General features: G+C 42.5%; 1 protein-coding gene across 1 annotated transcript; it reads left to right on the forward strand.

The window, feature by feature from the left end:
- The first annotated feature begins 8,246 nt into the window (after nucleotides 1-8,246).
- LOC135014141 (tubulin alpha-1A chain) lies at nucleotides 8,247-13,547 on the forward strand. Its single transcript, XM_063952687.1, has 4 exons — nucleotides 8,247-8,356; nucleotides 10,163-10,385; nucleotides 11,621-11,769; nucleotides 12,340-13,547. Exons 1-4 carry the CDS (start codon nucleotides 8,354-8,356, stop codon nucleotides 13,318-13,320), a joined length of 1,356 nt encoding a protein of 451 aa, XP_063808757.1. The 5' UTR covers nucleotides 8,247-8,353; the 3' UTR covers nucleotides 13,321-13,547.
- The last annotated feature ends 1,035 nt before the right edge of the window (nucleotides 13,548-14,582 follow it).

Below are 14,582 nucleotides of genomic sequence, written 5' to 3' on the forward strand. Positions count from 1 at the left end.
TGTCACATGCGATACAAAGAATGTGATATACGCCATAGGTTGTAGCTGTGGTCTTTATTATATAGGCCGCACATCTCGCTCCCTTAAGATTCGTGTAGGTGAACATCTCAGAAATATACAAAAGGGGTTATTAACGCACTCATTATCCACACATTTTAAAGAACATCACAACTGTTGCCCGTCAGGAATAACGGGTTTCTATGGGTTAAAAGTGATTAAACCAAATGTGAGAAACAAAGATTCATCTGCAGCTCTAGCAAAAGCAGAAATGAAATTAATTTATCAATGCAAAACTTTAATTCCCAGTGGTCTCAATTCAGATTTTGAATTGAAGTGGTTTCTATGAAAATTTCCCTGCCATGTATATGTTCATTTTACTTTATTTACCTTTTTCTATGCAAATCTTCCAGTAATATTGAATGTCATTTTTAATTATAATCAATGTCATCTATTACAAAATATCAGTTTAATAATATGGTTATCTTTTTAAATTTTTCTCTATACACTAGTAATAATCCATCTGTTTATTTATTTTTTCTCCGTCATTGAAATATTACCGGCCATATGAAAATGTCAAAAGAAACCCGAATCATCCAACAAGTATTGATGATGGAGGCGGCCGTGCATAATACAAATGCTTTTGAACGTCAATGAAGGAGATAAATTGCAAAAACGCATGCGCAAAATTCAGAGAGAGAGAAAAACCAAAGTTTTTAATACTACAGAGAACGGAGGAGTATGACGTCCCGGAAAGAGAGGCAAGAACGCATGCGCGAAGGTTAATCAAAGAACTACATTTCCCGTCATTCATAGAAGGGAAGTGAGACTGTTTGACGATTTCCGGTTCCAGCTTTATGACGCCGCGGCAACCCACGATCTTGTGAGACTACATTTCCCAAGATGCCAAGCGGCGAAATATCGGGTCTTCAATTTCTCCAAAACTGGGGAGAACTTTTGAATAATAAGATTACCATATGCATACGCCACCTGGACATTACAATATGTGATAATTCCACTTAGACTAATTCAGCAAACAAGGAGTAACGTCATCTTTGTGGTACTACATTTCCCATAATTCATAGCGACATTGTATCGTAGAATGGGAAAGATAGATCCTCTCTTTTATCACAATATGTTTATAATAATAAGACACACCTTTGGTTTAACAATAGGGACCATATTTGTTCTGTCTCTCTATGTATAATGTAATTTTTAATGAAAATGTAAATTACTAGTAATGAGGTCACTTCCGGTTTTTTGACTTCCGGTTGGGAGACAATTGGCTACAGGCATCATAAATAGCTGGCTTCTCACACAGAAGGTCATGTCTTGAAAAAGGTCCAGGAGACCGAAACGCGTCGACAGATCCCTGTGTGAGTAGCCATTTCTTTCAATCGGAATTTTTATTGAATTTTTATTCTATTTTTTATTTTTTGAACTTTTATATTCTATTGGATATACATTTTTTAACTCCATTCATGTATTCATGTTCTTGGATGTAAACAATTTTTGATATCAAATAGGCCATATATCAATTTTTGTTGGACATAAAATATTTTATGGTTTTCAATAAAATCTTTTTTTTTTTGGAACATTGTTGTTACCGATGTCTTTGGAACCCATATGTCACATAAAGATTCTCCTTCTCTGAATTTTTCATTTTGGGATTTATGCCTTGGAGTTAGACACTCCTAAAAGATTGATACAGAGGATCTTCCTTGCATAAAGTGTTGATATAAGGACAGGATAAAGATACCTTTGATGGGATTCAATCTGCTTCTTGATGTGTGAGTTGGGGTACGCCCATAAGACATATTCATCCTTTTCTTCTGCACAAAAAGACACCTTAGAAGTCATACATCAAATCCCTGTGTGAGTGTGGGTGTGTCGTTAAGACCAGATAAAGATACCTTGATGAGATTCCATCCATTTCTTCACGTGTGAGTTGGGGTACGCCCATGAGATACATACCCTTTCTTTAACACAAAGATACCTTTATACGAGTTATACATCAAATCTCTGTGTGAGTGAGGGGTACGCTTGCCTCATTTACAATCTGGTGAAGGAATCACTTAGTGGTGGTACATACAAATATCCCTATAACAGCATATAATTGCATAGTTTATATGTAGTGTATGGTATAGAAAATTCTATACATTGGATATTCTTTTTGTCGTTTTCCGCATGTAAATGATGTCATCATATATGGAGAACACACCTGCATAAATTATCGTTAGAAGACACCTTAAAGAAACCTTGATAGGAGTCCAGATTCCCATTATCGTGTGAGTTGGGGTACGCCATCCAAGATCTTTTTGATATTAGAAAATTAAAGATACCTTGATGAGATTAACCCACCTCATTGCAGCGTGAGTGGGGGTACGCCTAACAATACGTTACACTACATAATTGAGGAAAGTTCCAATTATTCCTCAATTTTTTCCTATGCGCCAAAGGAAGCCTTTGACTCAATTGTTGTTTTTATTCACGTATATTCTGTTGGATTAAGGGGTTATATCCATTCTCGAGTCATAGGTTCCCACCTGGCTGCATTTTCCCTTGCGCCAATTTGTGGATATCACAGAAATCTCTTGTTTGCCACATTCAACTGGAAACCCGCCTGACAACCCATGATATTTATGATCCATTTCAATCAGGATTCAGGAGAAGACATAGCACTGAAACAGCCCTGGTGTGTGTGTTAAATGATCTTCTGAAGGCAAAAGACAGCGGTGACTGTTCAATATTAATCCTTCTGGATCTCTCGGCAGCATTTGATACCGTGGACCATGGGCTTCTGATTGAGCGACTGATACATTTCTGTGGTCTGGATGGCACAGTCCTAAGCTGGTTTAAATCATTTCTCACAGGCAGGTCACAGAGAGTATCATCTGGATTATACTCATTACCACCAGTGCCATTGCCATGTGGTGTCCCACAAGGTTCTATACTATCCCCCATGCTTTTTGCAGTATACATGCTCCCATTGGGTGAAATAATCAGGCGCCATGGCCTGGTCTACCACTGCTATGCAGATGATACACAACTGTACTTGTCCTTTGCTCCGGGCACTGATAACCCAATAGCAACCCTAAATGGCTGTCTAGCTGAACTACAGGAGTGGATGAGCGCCAGTTGGCTGCGACTGAACCCGGATAAAACAGAGGTCCTTATGATACGACCACAACATCAAAGGACAAGACTGCAGCATAGCCAACCAACTGGACTTACACTCGGGGATTCAGAATTACAGACCAGTGATCGTGTGCGGAATCTTGGCGTTGTCCTGGATGGTGGCTTGACACTTAAACATCAGATATCAGCCACAAACAAATCCTCATTCTTTCACCTGAGGAACATAGCCAGAATCAAGCACTTAATTCCCTCAGATGATATGCCAAAAGTCATACATGCATTTGTATCATCTCGTTTAGACTACTGTAATGCCCCCTACCTTGGTCTACCAGCAAAAGAATTGCAGCGCTTACAGCTGGTGCAAAACACAGCTGCCAGGCTATTAACCAACCAGCCCCGTTCTAGCCACATAACACCTATCCTCTACTCCCTTCACTGGCTGCCTGTACGATGGCGAATCATCTTCAAGATTGGCTTACTGAGTTTCAAAGCATTACATGACCAAGGCCCAAGGTACCTGAAACAGCTTCTGACCCCAATCTGCCCCACTCGATTGCTGCGATCTGTAGATGAAGGACTTTTAGCAGTACCTAGAATCTACCGTAATTCATCTGGGGGTCGAGCTTTTAGTCATGCGGCTCCGACTCTATGGAACTCACTTCCCCGCACAGTGCGAGAGGCCCCAACTATAGAATCCTTCAAAAGTAGACTCAAGACTTTTCTGTTTACTCAAGCATTTCCATAATGTCCCTTTTAGTATCTTCATGCTTCTGTATTTTATGAAAATGTACTTCATTATTCTCTGTACTATATTATGCTATGTATCTGTTAAGCGCCTTGAGTCTTATTGGAGAAAGAGCGCTATATAAATAAAATTATTATTATTATTATTATTGTATACAGGGATAGCAGAGAATGTATAGTGTATGTAGAGGGGGGTGGGGGTGCAGAGAATGTATGTATGGTGTATGTACATGTTGTATACAGGCATAGCAGAGAATGTATAGTGTATGTACAGGGGGGTGGGTGTGCAGAGAATGCATGTATGGTGTATGTACATATTGTATACAGGGATAGCAGAGAATGCATCGTGTATTACGGGGGGGTGCAGAGTATGTATGTATGTATGTATGTATGTATGTATGGTGTATGTACATGTTGTATACAGGGATAGCAGAGAATGTATAGTGTATGTACAGGGGGGTGGGTGTGCAGAGTATGTATGGTGTAGCACAGTACATGTTGTATACAGGGATGTGCAGAGAATGTATAGTGTATGTACGGGGGGTGCAGAGTATGTATGTATGGTGTATGTACGTGTTGTATACAGGGATAGCAGAGAATGTATAGTGTATGTACAGGGGGGTGTAGTGTATGTATGATGTATGTACACGTTGTATAGAGGGATGTGCAGAGAATGTATAGTGTATGTACAGGGGGGTGCAGTGTATGTATGATGTATGTACATGTTGTATAGAGGAATGTGCAGAGAATGTATAGTGTATGTACAGGGGGGGGGGGGGGTGCAGAGTATGTATGGTGTAAGTACATGTTGTATACAGGGATGTGCAGAGAATGTGTAGTGTATTTACAGGGGGGGGGGGTGCAGAGTATGTATGGTGTATGTACATGTTGTATACAGGGATGTGCAGAGAATGTATAGTGTATGTACAGGGGGGTGCAGAGTATGTATGGTGTATGTACATGTTGTATACAGGGATGTGCAGAGAATGTATAGTGTATGTACGGGGGGTGCAGAGTATGTATGTATGGTGTATGTGCGTGTTGTATACAGGGATAGCAGAGAATGCATAGTGTATGTATAGGGGGGTGGGTGTGCAGAGTATGTATGGTGTATGTACATGTTGTATACAGGGATGTGCAGAGAATGTATAGTGTATGTACAGGGGGGTGTAGTGTATGTATGATGTATGTACATGTTGTATAGAGGGATATGCAGAGAATGTATAGTGTATGTACAGGGGGGGTGCAGAGTATGTATGGTGTAAGTACATGTTGTATACAGGGATGTGCAGAGAATGTGTAGTGTATTTACAGGGGGGGGGTGCAGAGTATGTATGGTGTATGTACATGTTGTATACAGGGATGTGCAGAGAATGTATAGTGTATGTACAGGAGGGGTGCAGAGTATGTATGGTGTATGTACATGTTGTATACAGGGATAGCAGAGAATGTATAGTGTATGTACAGGGGGTGGGTGTGCAGTGTATGTATATTGTATGTACATGTTGTATACAGGGATAGCAGAGAATGTATAGTGTATGTACGGGGGGGGGGTGCAGTGTATGTATGGTGTATGTACATGTTGTATACAGGGATGTGCAGAGAATGTATAGTGTATGTGGGGAGGATGCAGAGTATGTATGGTGTATGTACATGTTGTATACAGGGATAGCAGAGAATGTATAGTGTATGTACAGGGGGGTGGGTGTGCAGTGTATGTTGGTGTATGTACAGGTTGTATTCAGGGATAGCAGAGAATGTATAGTGTATGTACAGGAGGGGGTGCAGAGTATGTATGGTGTATGTGTACATGTTGTATACAGGGATAGCAGAGAATGTATAGTGTATGTACAGGGGGGGGGTGCAGAGTATATATGGTGTATGTACATTTTGTATACAGGGATAGCAGAGAATGTATAGTGCATGTACAGGGGGGGTGCAGAGTATGTATGGTGTATGTACATGTTGTATACAGGGATGTGCAGAGAATGTATAGTGTATGTACAGGGGGGGGGATATGTATGGTGTATGTACATGTATACAGGGATGTGCAGAGAATGTATAGTGTATGTACAGGGGGGGGGTGTAGTGTATGTATGGTGTCTGTACATGTTGAATACAGGGATGTGCAGAGAATGTATAGTGTATGTACGGGGGGGGGGTGCAGAGTATGTATGGTGTAAGTACATGTGGTATACAGGGATGTGCAGAGAATGTATAGTGTATGTGTCTGTGGGGGGGGCGGGGGTGCAGAGTATGTATGGTGTATGTACATGTTGTATACAGGGATGTGCAGAGAATGTATAGTGTATGTACAGGAGGGGTGCAGAGTATGTATGGTGTATGTACATGTTGTATACAGGGATAGCAGAGAATGTATAGTGTATGTACAGGGGGTGGGTGTGCAGTGTATGTATATTGTATGTACATGTTGTATACAGGGATAGCAGAGAATGTATAGTGTATGTACGGGGGGGGTGCAGTGTATGTATGGTGTATGTACATGTTGTATACAGGGATGTGCAGAGAATGTATAGTGTATGTGGGGAGGATGCAGAGTATGTATGGTGTATGTACATGTTGTATACAGGGATAGCAGAGAATGTATAGTGTATGTACAGGGGGGTGGGTGTGCAGTGTATGTATGGTGTATGTACAGGTTGTATTCACGGATAGCAGAGAATGTATAGTGTATGTACAGGAGGGGGTGCAGAGTATGTACGGTGTATGTGTACATGTTGTACAGGGATAGCAGAGAATGTATAGTGTATATACAGGGGGGGGGGGTGCAGAGTATGTATGGTGTGTGTACATTTTGTATACAGGGATAGCAGAGAATGTATACTGCATGTACAGGGGGGGTGCAGAGTATGTATGGTGTATGTATATGTTGTATACAGGGATGTGCAGAGAATGTATAGTGTATGTACAGGGGGGTGGTATGTATGGTGTATGTACATGTATACAGGGATGTGCAGAGAATGTATAGTGTATGTACAGGGGGGGTGTAGTGTATGTATGGTGTCTGTACATGTTGAATACAGGGATGTGCAGAGAATGTATAGTGTATGTACGGGGGGGGGGGGGGTGCAGAGTATGTATGGTGTAAGTACATGTTGTATACAGGGATGTGCAGAGAATGTATAGTGTATTTGTCTGTGGGGGGGGGGGGTGCAGAGTATGTATGGTGTATGTACATGTTGTATACAGGGATAGCAGAGAATGTATAGTGTATGTACAGGGGGGTGCAGAGTATGTATGGTGTATGTACATGTTGTATACAGGGATGTGCAGAGAATGTATAGTGTATGTACAGGGGGTGCAGTGTATGTATGGTGTATGTACATGTTGTATGCAGGGATGTGCAGAGAATGTATAGTGTATGTACATGTATGGTGTAAGTACATGTTGTATACAGGGATGTGCAGAGAATGTATAGTGTATGTAGGGTGGGTGGGTGTGCAGTGTATGTATGGTGTATGTACATGTTGTATACAGGGATGTGCAGAGAATGTATACAGGGGGGGTGCAGTGTATGTATGGTGTATGTACATGTTGTATACAGGGATGTGCAGAGAATGTATAGTGTATGTACAAGGGGGGGGGGGGTGCAGAGTATGTATGGTGTAAGTCATACTTGCCTGGTGTAAGTACATGTTGTATACAGGGATGTGCAGAGAATGTATAGTGTGTAGGGCCCCTACATACACTATACATTCTCTGCACAACCCTGTATACAACATGTACTTACACCATACATACACTGCACCCACCCACCCCCCTACAGTAGGGGGGGGGGGGGGGGGGGGTGCAGTGTATGCATGGTGTAAGTACATGTTGTATACAGGGATGTGCAGAGAATGTATAGTGTATGTACAGGTGTGTGCAAAGAATGGCACAGCAACATACATTTATACCATAATAGATTAAGGTTTTACAGTTTTTGTGATGTAATATTACTACATGTGACCCAACGATGTGGAGCTTATATTTATTTGTTTAGAATATTATGATTGATAAGGATGTTTGGGCAAATAGCGCTTTATGTATTCGTTTGTTTTGTTTTTTTATATTTGGATGGCGTGGACAGCGGTCACAGACTTTCAGGCCACCACTTCCCGGGATGGGACACCGGATCATGGCCGGCAGAGGATTTCTTTGTCCCGGTACACACATAAAACATGCATAGCACATATATAGCACATACTAACTAGTCTAGCCCTGATGATGGGGGATCAGGCGGATTACCTCATCCTATGACCGGACGGCCAATCACAGTCTGCATCGCCCCGTGCCGAGTGCGCCAGATCCAATGAGAGAGCCCCCAGCCCGGTTTCCAGGACAACGGGGTTCTATATATAAAAAGGGTTTCGCTGGACCATGTGTTGCAGGTTCTCTTACACCGACCTCCTTATAGTCGCATTGTAAGAAGGCATCCTTCTCCTTCCTCTCTCGCCCTCCTCAGCCCGCAAGCATGGTAAGGAACGCTATGGGGGCCTCAGCTGTAGGCAAGCAGGGCAGGGACTGGCATTGGGGAGAGGCTACAGGCAGCCAGGCAGGCGATTACAGGTCTGGGTGACAGATGTCACAGCAGCTGGGGGAAGAGTGATGGGAGAGAGAGAAGGGTGAGGATGGGCGCCGCTGGAGTCTGTGGGCTTTGTGCTGGTTGCCTGATCTCACTGGCAGGGGCTGGCTGACAACTTTCAGCCTGGGGGGCAGACTCAAGCAAGAGGCCCAGCTTTTCACAGGGAATCTGCAGTCAGGTGGCCCTGAAACACTTAAATTGCACTGGCCAGGGGGGCAGATGTCCCCCTGCCCAGCCAGCCCCTGCTCACTGGTGGAATGGGAGTAGGGACCCGGGAGGAGCCTCTATCACTCCCAGTAGATGTGACAGACCCCATAGTGTTACCCATACCATCTCTCACATATTTCCTATCAGCGCCAGCGGTCCCTGGCATCATCGTACTCATTTCTAAAGTAATTTTATAGGAGCGGTGATGTGGTTCCTTGTTTGCCTCATGCCATCACTGTGTCTGTGTGTACAGTGTGTGCATCATGTCGGCACACCACGCCCTAGCCAGCACAGAGACTAGTCCCCCAGCCATGTTATCCCTTCCAGCAGCAGCATAGCTGTGTGCTCAGACTTTCCTGGAAGCGAATCTGTTAGTGTTCCAGAGGAAGATGCACCCTCCCTCCCTTATTACACAGGGCATGTGATGCAAATAAGGGAATGCAAATAAATATTGCTTAAGTGTATAATATATACAGTGAGAAATCTGCAGATAGGCTGCTCCTAGGTCTCCTTGCTTAGTGCATGCCTATGGTACATAATTGTATTGCAGTTTATAGTGGCTGGATCTTGACTACGAACTACAACGCAACAATGTCTGATTACACTATTCAAATAAACAGCATAATAGGGATATCAGTTCCATATGAAAGACCTTCACTGTTACCTATGTATGTGTAACAATATACTGAATGTAGATAAATAAAAGAGGTGTGTGTGTAGTGTGTGGTTGCCTGAGAGATGGGTAACTGGAAGACATATTCCCTTGTGAATGGACGTATTGTCTCCTATACACCTGCCATTTTATCCAGAGACTGGCAACAAGCACATAATGAGATTACTGTTTGGAAAGGTTGAAAGAGACAAAAAGAAACGTGAGCTCTTCAGCTGATAAACCTTCACTGAGAATATTTAAATTATACAAAAGAAACCTACTTTTTTGAAGAATGTGTCATTGTGCAATGTCATATAATAAGGATATAAAACATTTAGTACAGTAAGCTTGCTTGTTTGATATTGGTATCTAGGAGAAGGCTGGGCATGCCTGGGAACCTACACCCACTTCTGTCATCTACAAGAGACAAGATGCTTTTTGTAGTGCTGCAATGGGTGTGGCATTAGTGCAGAACCAGTTCCCAATGTGGCTCATTGTTTTCTGCCTCCTGTAAAGACCTTATTATATATAGATCAGATTAATGTAAAGATACAGAGAGTGCTATCACACAGCAAATGTATCTTGCTGCATTGTAAATCAAGTTTTCTTTTACTTAGCTGAAGTGTAAAATATATTTTAATAAAAGACGTTGTCAATACTCTTAGCCAGATCTATCTAGTATTTATTTTTTGCTGACATTTATTTAGAATTGAAAGACTGTAAAAGTCAAGTGGCGTATAAACACAAGACGTGCTATTACACTTTTAGGACCTATTAAACATAATAAAATATGGATATGAAGCTAACCAGCCACATCCATCTCTTTGTTTCTTGTGCAGCGTGAGTGTATCTCTATCCACGTTGGTCAGGCTGGTGTACAGATTGGCAATGCCTGCTGGGAACTGTACTGCCTGGAGCATGGCATCCAGCCTGATGGGCAGATGCCCAGTGACAAGACCATTGGAGGAGGGGATGATTCCTTCAACACCTTCTTCAGCGAGACTGGAGCTGGCAAACATGTCCCCCGGGCTGTGTTTGTGGACCTGGAGCCAACAGTCATTGGTGAGAACCGATATAACTGTGTTGAAAAAAAAAAATATTATTAATCACGTATGTATATTTTCTAAAAGTGTATTTAAAAATAAAACTATTAAAATAATATTTTAACTATATATTGAGACTTGAATGCAGATATTTTCTAAAAGAATATTTTAAATAACAGTTTCTGTGCTATTGATGTTACAAATCACAGGTTATGTGTATACAGTCAATATACACATATTGTAAGCTTGCGAGCAGGGCCCTCCTACCTCTATGACTGTTTGGTTTTTACCCAGTTATGTCCTCTAATTGTGTCCAGTTGTAAAGCGCAACGGAATTTGCTGCGCTATATAAGAAACTGTTAATAAATAATAAATAAATATACACATGTACTACATATATAAACTCTCTCTCTCTCTCTCTCTATATATATATATAACATATTTTGATGCATTTCAGATTGATGCCACTGGCTGCAGATGTAGCTCATTGTGCAGCTGCTCTGACAAAATGTGGTCCTAATCTTCCATGTTTATCTGGTCATGGCGGGAATTGTTACTGTCGTTTCCTTTCCAACAAATAATTAGCTATTTTAGTTGCATATAGGCAAGCATATGTCTTCTAAATTAGCTATTCCCGCTGATTAGAATAAACCAGACTGGTTACTGGGAAATGCACGGTAGAGTTATGCACTTACATGTAAGCAATTTATGTTCAGATGTTCAGCATGGTCACAAGAGTGCTTGAAGTCCTAGACTAAGCCAGTGGTGCGGAGCCTTGTTTTAGCAAGGTATCTGTGCCAGTGTGCTATTGTTTTTGGACTTTAAGCGTCAATGAACATTACTCTGAGGCAACAAAAGAGGTAGTTCCAAAAAGTTTGTATATTTTGTGGCAATCACTTGTACCCAAAAGTCTGATATGTGACCTATATATTGCCCACTGAACTGAAGCTCTTCCCAGAATCTATTACTGACGTCTGCAAATTGTTTTGGCTACTATCTAACAAAGGTTATAGTATAAAATGCTATGCTATGCTTTCCTGGGGAAATAAAATATTCATATTGTTAGCTATAGTTCCACATTAATATTTATAAAGGATGTCCTTATAGCGCATCATGTAATTCCCAAGTGGATTGTTTATTAGCACTGACATGAGGTGTGTCCCTACATTTTAACAGCAGACAAATTGTTTATCATTTGCTTTCATCCAATAAATCTTCATTTGATGTTCACTCCATATTGTTAATTGTTTGCAGATGAGGTGCGTTCAGGTACATACAGACAGCTGTTCCACCCAGAGCAACTGATCACTGGAAAAGAAGATGCCGCCAACAACTATGCCCGTGGTCACTACACAATTGGCAAGGAAATCATTGACCTAGTGCTGGACAGGGTCCGGAAACTGGTTAGTACTACAAACAGAGACAACTTCAGCTAGTTAAACTTCATGAGTATATCATTTTATCAACTTATGTTTAAAAAATATAGCGCTTTCTAACTGTCATTCGATTGACTGTTTTGATTTTGGAAGCTTTGCTGAGTGTATGGTATCCAATTTGGTCTTATAATTCTGCTCCATACCTCACGAAAGGGTGCATTTGGAGGCATATACCATGTAGCATCATAAGCAATGGGTACTTAGGTATTTTTATATGCTCCTAAATTAATAAGCAGATCTACATATGGTATAAAATAAAGGAAAAAAAAGTACACGCATACATGTAATTTAGATATATACTGTATAAAGACACACACACATAGATATAGACAAACAGACATAACCAGCTCTAAATATCTGATTTTAACATTTTGGGATGAGCCACTGTTTTTAATGCGTTTCTACGATAAAGTATGTAGTTGGTTTTGAGGTTATTACTGCTCGTGATAGGGTGAAAAGTTGTTCAAATAGTAAAACCTCTTGTAAGTAACATATATTTGTATATCTTTTTTTAACCTTGTGGTATTTCACTCACAGGCTGACCAATGCACAGGTCTTCAGGGTTTCCTGGTCTTCCACAGCTTTGGCGGCGGTACTGGCTCTGGTTTCACCTCTCTGCTGATGGAACGTCTCTCTGTTGATTATGGAAAGAAATCAAAGCTGGAGTTCTCCATCTACCCAGCTCCCCAAGTGTCCACTGCTGTTGTTGAGCCTTACAACTCCATCCTTACCACTCACACCACCCTAGAGCACTCTGACTGCGCCTTCATGGTGGACAATGAGGCTATCTATGACATCTGCCGTAGAAATCTAGATATTGAGCGCCCCACTTACACCAATCTTAATAGGTTGATAGGCCAGATAGTGTCCTCTATCACAGCTTCCCTCAGATTTGATGGAGCCCTGAATGTAGATCTAACAGAATTCCAGACCAACTTGGTGCCCTATCCTCGTATTCACTTCCCTCTTGCCACCTATGCCCCAGTTATCTCAGCAGAGAAGGCTTACCATGAACAGCTTTCTGTGGCTGAGATTACTAATGCTTGCTTTGAACCAGCAAACCAAATGGTGAAATGTGACCCACGCCACGGTAAATACATGGCTTGCTGCCTGTTGTACCGTGGTGATGTGGTGCCCAAAGATGTTAATGCAGCTATTGCCACCATCAAGACAAAGCGTACCATCCAGTTTGTGGATTGGTGTCCCACTGGTTTCAAGGTTGGTATTAACTATCAGCCACCAACTGTGGTTCCAGGTGGGGATCTGGCCAAGGTACAGCGTGCAGTATGTATGCTGAGCAACACCACTGCTATTGCAGAGGCCTGGGCTCGCCTGGACCATAAGTTTGACCTTATGTATGCCAAGCGTGCCTTTGTGCACTGGTATGTGGGTGAGGGTATGGAGGAGGGAGAGTTCTCTGAGGCCCGTGAGGACATGGCTGCCCTGGAAAAAGATTATGAGGAGGTCGGTGTGGATTCTGTGGAAGGAGAGGGCGAAGAGGAAGGAGAAGAATATTAAATGTCACAACGGTGCTGCTTTTAACAGGGAACAACACAACATTTAAGAAACATTATCCAAATCTCTCTACACTCATCAAGTTAGCTTGTGTGTAGCAATTTTATCTTCTAAAGTATTTTTGCTGCATTTAACTGCTCTGGTCCAATATACTTGAAACTCTTTGTGACAGATCCAATCAGTTCATTTCTGTTGCGGGTTTGTCAATAAAACATTCCCTGTCTAAAATATATCTATTTATGGTGTATTTCTCAATCCTTTTTTCTCTAACGTCCTAGTGGATGCTGGGGACTCCGTAAGGACCATGGGGAATAGACGGGCTCCGCAGGAGACAGGGCACTTTAAGAAAGAATTTGGATTCTGGTGTGTTCTGGTCCCTCCCTCTATGTCCCCCCTCCAGACCTCAGTTAGAATCTGTGCCCGGACGAGCTGGGTGCTACTTAGTGAGCTCTCCTGAGCTTGCTAAAAAGAAAGTATTTTGCTAGGTTTTTTATTTTCAAAGAGATCTGCTGGCAACAGGCTCTCTGCTACGTGGGACTGAGGGGAGAGAAGCAGCCCTACTCACTGAAGATAGGTCCTGCTTCTTAGGCTACTGGACACCATTAGCTCCAGAGGGATCGTACACAGGATCGCACCCTTGGTCGTCCGATCCCGGAGCCGCGCCGCCGTCCCCCTCGCAGAGCCAGAAGACAGAAGCCGGTGACAGCAGCAAGAAGACTTCGAAATCGGCGGCAGAAGACTCCAGTCTTCATATGAGGTAGCGCACAGCACTGCAGCTGTGCGCCATTGCTCCCACACTAAACCCACATACTCCGGTCACTGTAGGGTGCAGGGCGCAGGGGGGCGGCGCCCTGGGCAGCAATTAGAGACCTCTTTGGCAAAAGTTTGCATAATATACAGTTGGGCACTGTATATATGTATGAGCCCCCGCCAAAATTGTACATGAAAGCGGGACAGAAGCCCGCCGTCGAGGAGGCGGGGCTTCTTCCTCAGCACTCACCAGCGCCATGTTTTTTCTCCACAGCACCGCTGAGAGGAAGCTCCCTAGTCTCTCCCCTGCAGTTACACGGTAGAAGAGGGTAAAAAGAGAGGGGGGGCACATAATTAGGCGCAAAAATCAATATAAACAGCAGCTACTGGGTTAACATTAAGTTACTGTGTTATTCCTGGGTTAATAGCGCTGGGGTGTGTGCTGGCATACTCTCTCTCTGTCTCTCCAAAGGGCCTTATGGGGGAATTGTCTTCAGATGAGCATTCCCTGAGTG

Source organism: Pseudophryne corroboree, chromosome 2 (assembly GCF_028390025.1).
Source record: "Pseudophryne corroboree isolate aPseCor3 chromosome 2, aPseCor3.hap2, whole genome shotgun sequence".
In the NCBI taxonomy this organism is placed as follows: domain Eukaryota; kingdom Metazoa; phylum Chordata; class Amphibia; order Anura; family Myobatrachidae; genus Pseudophryne; species Pseudophryne corroboree.